Raw genomic sequence first — 4,614 nt, 5'->3', positions numbered from 1 at the left:
GTGCTAGCGCTAGCGGGCCGCTGTCCTCGGCCGGGCGCGGCTCCCCTCGGCAAAGCGCGGCGTTCCCCCCGCAGGTTCCTCCCGGAGAGAAGCGGTTTCCCCGTCGTGCCGCTGCCATGGCCTCGGTACCCTCCGCCGGCTGCCTCCTGGCCAAGAACCAATACTACAGAAGTAAGTGCTCGGGGGGGACGGGAGCTGCTCCCCCTCGGGGGGGCTCCTCTGGAGGAGGCTGAGCCCCCCCGAGCCTCTCCCGAGGAAGTGTCCGGGTTGTTACCACTCGGGAAAGTCAGAAAGTGTTTCAGGTGATGTTTTTGCCTGGCAGTATTTAATTGCTTGGGGAGTTTTTCATTATATCAGGGAACTTCAGTTTTAGTGAACATCTGCTGCCAGTTATAATTCTTTTTTTTTTTTTTTTTTTTTCCTATTTGGAATTGTTCATTAGGGGTATGTAATAGCCTTTTTTTTAAAATTATAAAACATGACATAGTCTTGGCTTCTAGTTATACTTCCTATTTACTCTGCAGGCTTAGGCAGAACACAAAATCAACTCACACTCTCAAACTAGTGACTATTTCACATATTTAGAAACAATGTATTTGATCTATTAGGATCCTCTATACAGGTTGGACATTGTAGTGGGAGTATAGTATTTAGTTTTATCACAAGGAAGGTATAGCAATTAGGTTGTTTTGGGCTTGAATATTCAAGAATCCTCATCTATCTTGATAGCGATGTGTACATGATAGTAAGATTTGTCAGTGATTTCAGTGAAAGGTATGCAAACAGGTCTCAGTATGCTTTTAAGTGAAGAGTAAATAGACTGAGATCAACTCACATAAAAAAAATTAAAGAACTGCAGTAGAATGGTGTATAAAATATAGAAGTTATACTTCGTAGTTAAGTAAACTTATCTTTTAGATTGCTTCCTCCAGGATAGCAGCAAGTCTGAAAAATTCTTGGCATAGAAATAGTGTACTCTCTCAAAGCATTTTTTCATTATATATGTCTCTGTTTTCCATGAACAGCAAGACAGAACTCGGAATCCAGTGTTTCTTCCAGCTCCTCCTGCTATTCGGATGCTGTGAACATTACAGACCAGGACAAAGCATTTCATGGTATTGTTCCCTTCTTTCAAAAAGCCTTCTGGTTTTGCCTGTTCATTATTCAGGCAGTGTCTAATGGTGTGGGCTTTTTCTCCTTTTGCAGGGTTACCTGAATTAATTGATAAATGTTGGTGGATAAAAAGCTTTTTCCATAGTGAACCATCTCCACCAACTGTTGGCAGAAAAACGCTATCAGCAAGCAGGTGAGTCCTGCTTTTACAATGACAGGGATAACTTACACATTCCATTTTCTTTTTGGTAATAAAAGGGTTACTAAAGTCATAATCAACTAAAACAATCTGGGGGGTACAATGGTATTTTGATGACTTAAATACGAGATACTCTAAGTGTATGGTTATAGAAGCTTCCCATGTTTTTATTTTAATAAATTAATTCATATTCTAGTTCACATTAAGCAGGTGCTAGTGACTGTTACTGTTCTACATTTATAGTGATATTTCATCCTCTACCTATAATACTTGCACACTCATTTATGCATACTTTATGTTAAAAAACTGATATGAATGCATTCAAAAATACTTAGGCAGATAAATATCTTTGAGGAAAATATAATGATAATACTATTCATAACCTTTTTATATATATTTCTGCAGTACCAACAGTTGAACGGGACAGCATGCTGGCTTTACTGACTGAGTTACTACGTAAGACTTTTTTTTCCAAGAGGCTTGGGATCTTCCTGATGTCTGGGTTCAGCTGCAAGAAGAAAACAAAACCTTTAGGAGAGCAGAAAAGTGTATTTTCAAAATATTTGTCAGTGGCTTAAATGATATTGCTTAATGGACATGTCCATGGGCTACCTTGTTCATTACACAGTTGCTATAATTTGAGCTGTGTCTCTAATGGAAGCTGTCTGGATTAAATATGCTGTCGACTTTCTTGGATAGTTAGAGAAAAATTACAGTAAAAGTAGGATATTGTAGGTTTAGCAGAAGCATGTATATTGAATGACTTTGCAATAGGTGATACTGTTACGTTTTACCTTTAAGATATCAACTCTACAGGCAGTCACACTGATGTAAACAAGATTGAGATATATAGTCCAAGAGTAGGACTGCTCTATGGTACATGTTTCTATTAAGTATTTATGTACCAGTTACAGAGAGTAAGGTTACAAGAATGCTTGTTAATAGCTTTGCTTTGAGGAAGCCCAATAACACAAAGAAACAGTAATCAGTTTGGTCTTTGTTCAAGCAGGGTGAGTAGCTCCTGACCTCAAATAGCCAGGTACAACTTTCATTCATATCTACGCATGTTGGTGTTTGAGGACAGAATAGAAGAGATGATAGACAAGAAACCAGTAATCCTAATGGATTACTGACACCTTCCAAGCTGAAGAGCAACCTTAATCAGAGTTGATAGTCTTAGCTCTGTTTTACTTTTAGATTATTCTCATCTGCTTTGCTGTAGTTAAAGAGCTACTTGTTCTCAAGTGACTAATACTATCGATAACAACTAAGCTGACAGCAGTGAATATGTGCTGGAGTTGGCCAAGTGTTCAACTCAAAGTAATCACATTAATGTTATTAACCAAGTCTACCTTTGTTGTCATTCATGCTCTTGAAAGATACTGTAACATAGCTTCATTTGGTCTTCAGCATAGCAAAGCAGTACATTAGATTGTTTATTCTACTGGGTACGACTGAAATGCATCAGAGGCCATGGAAAACAACAAGTATTTAGCTGAATGATATAATTTCTGTAAGTTATCTACGCAGCTTTTGCATGTACTATTCCTAAACCTACCTGACCCTTTGTCCATCACTGGATGAACAAACAATAGCAAACATTAATACAGCCAACATTCTTCATTATAGGTTAATGGTTGTCATGGTTATGCATAAGACTCCAAAGTATATCAAGTGGCTGCTTCAGGAAACTTACAGTTTTGGTGGAGACAATAAATGCATAACACGTAACAACAGAAGAGAACACAATTCTGAAAACAGTTTCAGGAATCTTTAAATTGACCTATTATGTATCTTTACTGCTGTTGTGTTGTTTCATCTTTGTCCTCCCTCTAAGCGTACAGAACAAACAATTCTATTTTTTTATACTAAGAGTTTTTTATTAATAAAGATTTAATCAGTATTTGGTCTGACTTATTTGGCCTCTAATAACAAACTGGTGTTCAGTGCTGCTTGTGCTGTGGTAGATATGTGGTTTTGTCTTTTTTGGGGGGGGATGTGGGTTTTTAATTGTTTTTATGTGAAGTATTAATAAAATTTAAAATTCTTATGGAAGACGGGGGGTGTGTGTCACATTCTTCCTTTAACCACCTTAAAGTCTGACGTGAGGTGAAAAAGGAATGGTGGAATGTAACGTGGGAAAAAGACCCTAACACTTTTTTCTGTAACATCATGTTGTAAAGGAAGGGAAAAGGAATCAGACTGCTAGTTGCAAGAAGGTGAGTGTACTCTCTTTGAAGATGCTTGAAGCCATAAAAAAAGAAACGGTGTAGCCCTTATAGTACATGAGAAATGCAGAATCTGGAAACAGTGGAAAAGTGCAGTGAAAACCTTCCATATTGTTCTCTGAGCTTAAGCTGCTTCTGTTCTTACATAGTTAGAAGGTGGGGTGCAGAACATGCTGAAAGAGCTGATAAGCTGGTAAGACTTCCTTTCTTTTTTTTTTTTGAGGTGGGAAGACTGGAAGGACAAGAGGAGGGGGACTGCATATTGTTTGCGTTCATCTGCTTAGGCTGTGTGAACTACTCTCAGGAATGGCATCATCGTGATGAAGAACTTTTCTGGAGAGGTGCCCTCATGCTATCCCCATCATCTTTTACTGTGATCAGCTCAGCATTGGAGCAGCACCATTGCCAACTCATAGTTTTTTGTACCAGTTCTTTAAGGTATAGTTACCCTGCAATGGATCAACTCTATTAAACAGTATCTAATGTTGCTATGACAAACTCCTTAGAGGATATGGGTAAATGGGGCATTAAAGTCATTCCTATAAAAAGGCTACATTTTGTTAAATCATGGTAATAAGGAAATGTAAATTTTCTGGAATGAAATATCATTATAATGTAACTTTATAGGGGGAAAAAGTAAAAACTGAAATGATTTAAAGAGAAAATGAGAGAAATATGAAGGGTAAACGGAATTTGTATAGTTTGAATGCAGCTTAGAATTAGAAAAGCCTGAAAAAATATGATTTTAATACCTATCTGGGTAAGACAGATAGAAATGTTTGATCAAAGATTAACTGTAATAGAAAAAAAATTGGTTTTTTTCCTGTTAGAAGGGCTAGAGATAGACATTTATTTTGATGAAGTTGTATATTGTTACCCATATAGAAAAAAATAAGTGTCAGAAAAAGGACTTGTGCAGCATGTAAGTACTAAGTTAGATACAACTATGGTCACTGAGTTAGGAATGGAGAGATGGACTTGAAGAAGATCTTATTTTGCTCAAATGCTCATACAGCAATGATATTCAGTAATGAGCTTCCATTTTTTTCCCCAAAAGAAAACCTAAGTCATAGT

At 37.5% G+C, this 4,614-nt stretch overlaps 1 protein-coding gene across 1 annotated transcript; it reads left to right on the top strand.

The window, feature by feature from the left end:
• Positions 1–116: 116 nt before the first annotated feature.
• Positions 117–1,306, top strand: LOC104616102 (chromosome unknown open reading frame, human C8orf22; the record flags this gene model as incomplete). The annotated part of the gene is made up of 3 exons (XM_010294652.1): positions 117–171; positions 1,026–1,115; positions 1,207–1,306. Coding segments are annotated over exons 1-3 (245 nt in total), but the record flags the coding sequence as incomplete, so codon positions are not given.
• Positions 1,307–4,614: the final 3,308 nt, after the last annotated feature.

The sequence above is a fragment of the Phaethon lepturus genome, unplaced genomic scaffold (genome assembly GCF_000687285.1).
Source record: "Phaethon lepturus isolate BGI_N335 unplaced genomic scaffold, ASM68728v1 scaffold51049, whole genome shotgun sequence".
In the NCBI taxonomy this organism is placed as follows: domain Eukaryota; kingdom Metazoa; phylum Chordata; class Aves; order Phaethontiformes; family Phaethontidae; genus Phaethon; species Phaethon lepturus.
The sequence above is the reverse complement of the archived record's forward strand: the minus strand, read 5'-3'. Positions and strand labels throughout refer to the sequence as shown.